Source organism: Vespa mandarinia, chromosome 20 (assembly GCF_050613455.1).
Source record: "Vespa mandarinia isolate Hongniang chromosome 20, ASM5061345v1, whole genome shotgun sequence".
Classification (NCBI taxonomy): Eukaryota; Metazoa; Arthropoda; class Insecta; order Hymenoptera; family Vespidae; genus Vespa; species Vespa mandarinia.
Genome location: NC_140829.1, coordinates 3082501 through 3085000, shown reverse-complemented (window position 1 = coordinate 3085000; position 2500 = coordinate 3082501). Strand labels below are relative to the sequence as shown.

Here is a 2500-nt window from a genome sequence, read left to right as displayed (position 1 = left end):
GCCTTCTTCTTCGCCGTCTTCGTAGCGCTCGTCCTAAGTGATGGGACCACGGGTACCACGGCAAGCCAGATGACGATGGAGGCTAGGATTTACGACGACGCCGATCTATCACAGGTTAGTGCCCTCAAAGATTTTTAGTACCAGTATACTCGATCGTTACGAGGTTCATCGATCTTTTCCACCATTGATCCATTTCAACCAACCGTTTTATGATTTTCAACTGTTTCTTTCGTTATCTCTCTCTCTCTCTCTCTCTCTCTTTCTCTCTCTCTCTCTCTCTCTTTCTAACACTCATTGAAGAGGTTAGGTTGACAACCTCGTTAATAAAAAGTGTATTCGACGAAACGAAAAAGATTTCTTTCTCTTTTTCTCTTTACTATTCCTTTTTCTTTCTTTTATTATATTTTTATTATATAATAAAAATTATTATTACATATATATATATATACATATATATATATAAATGTGTAATAAAAATAAATTTTGTAATAACTGATAAGATTTGTCCTCCTGTGATGCATACGAATTGTAAATAAGTAAGCGCGTTTTCAAGTGCAGCAAACGGTATAGTGTATTATAAATTTACGGATGCGTGGAGAGGAGAGAGAGAGAGAGAGAGAGAGAGAGAGAGAGAGAGAGAGAGAGAGAGAGAGAGAGAGAGAGAGAGAGAGAGAGAGGTTCAAGGACATCGGTAGTGTGTGTAGTGCCCTTCAACAGAACGTTTCCAAGCTACGACCGTTGGAACGTACGTCCTCACTTTTCTCGCTTTCCAAGAATCCCAGAACAAATCCGAACAGACGCTCGTAAGAGAGAGAAAGAGAGAGAGAGAGAGAGAAACAGATAGAGTGAGTGAGTGAGTGAGTGAGAGAAAGAGAGTGAGAGAGAGAGAGAGGAACGTAGGACGAGCGAAAAACAGAGACAAAGAAGCTACTAATGGCGGCATTTTTAAACTCGTCCAGCACCGTTACATACAAGCGCGCACACACACCATAAATATATATATATATATATATATATATATATATATATATATACATATATTTTTTTTCTTTTTTGTTCCTTGTAGAATTCGCTCTTCGTTGAGAAAATTTTGCGGAAAAAGAAGAAACCTTTTTCTTTTTTCTTTTTTCTTTTCTTTTCCTTTATTTTTTCATTTCGAGAACACACAATATATTTTGCTATAACCGGTCGTTATATTTGGTGGAGAAAAAAAAAAAAGAAAAAAAAAAGAAGGAAAAGAAAAAGAAAAAGGTAAAAAAAAAACAAAAAATGGAGAAAGATTATAAGTAGAAAGTAAAATGCGGAACGCAAAGAAATAGCGTTATATAGTTTGCGACGTTAGACGTCGCGTTCGCATCGAGAATTTCGTGGAATTCGCTTGACTTTTTTCTCCTCCTCCTCCTCCTCCCCTCCTTTTTCTTCTTCTTTTCCTTCTCTTTTTCTTCTTCTTTTTTTCTTTTTTTTCTTCACTACTTTCTTCCGCTTGAAGAGATGTGTCGTCTTTCGCGATATGCATACCACATATATATATATATATATATATATATATATATATATATTATGTATATATATGTATTTAAGTATATAACTTCCTTATGTCCACCACGCCCTGTCGACGGTTACTTTTTTTTTTCCAGGCCTTCTTTCCTTTTTTTTTTGTTTTTTTTCCACTCTTTTCCTTTTTTTCCTTTATATCTTTTCACTCGATTTCGTTTCCACGAAAGGAACGATACAATATAAATTCCTATTAAATTTTTCTTTCGTAAGATATACTTAATGCCGTTCGAAGTGTAACGACTTTTTAACTAGGCATTCTTCTCTTCTTTTATTTTCTCTCTCTCTCTCTCTCTCTCTCTTTCTCTTTCTTTCTCTCTTTTTCTCTTTCTCTTTCTGTTTCTTTTTTTTTTCTCTCTCTTTCGAGGGATAATAAAATGGGAGAAATTTCGGAGAAAGGAAAAAATGATGGGATTTTTTTTTTATTCTCTCTCTCTTTCTCTTGCTCTATCGCTCTCTCTTTCTCAATTTTGCCAAAAAAAAAAAAAAAAAAAAAAAACAAGAAAAAAAAAAAGAAAAGTCAAAAGAATGTGCACCGGTGTAAAATGATGGTGGGGACTTCAGAAAAATTCATATTTCTTTTTTCAACGTTGTTCCTACTATTTTTTCTTTTGTTTTATTTTGTTTTGCATTGTTTTATTTCTTTTTTACATTTATTTATTTATTTATTTATTTATTTATTTATTTATTTATTTATTTATTCCATTATTATCGTTATTATTTTCTTTTTCGAATGTTTTTTATCTGTCTGTCTGCCTGTCTGTTTGTTTGTTTGTTTGTTTGTTTGTTAGTAGTATATATACGTCGAAACAAAACTTTCGCGATGTGTATACCGTACGATAAAGAATGAATGGCAAACAGTGTCCGTTGAACGGATTCTTTCGAATTTCTTTTTTTTTTTTTTCTTTTATATATATATATATATATATATATATATATATATGCA

General features: G+C 32.8%; 1 protein-coding gene across 15 annotated transcripts in view; it reads left to right on the top strand.

Annotated features, from left to right (window-relative positions):
* The window catches only part of Fas1 (fasciclin 1 Fas1 domain-containing), a 363149-nt gene that overhangs the window by 1110 nt on the left and 359539 nt on the right, over positions 1-2500 (top strand). For all 15 annotated transcript variants that reach the window (XM_085662992.1, XM_085662997.1, XM_085663000.1 and 12 more), the window contains one exon: positions 1-114. This exon is cut by the window's left edge. In XM_085662992.1, the coding sequence (XP_085519118.1) occupies positions 1-114 (114 nt within the window). The remainder of the gene's footprint in view (positions 115-2500) is intronic.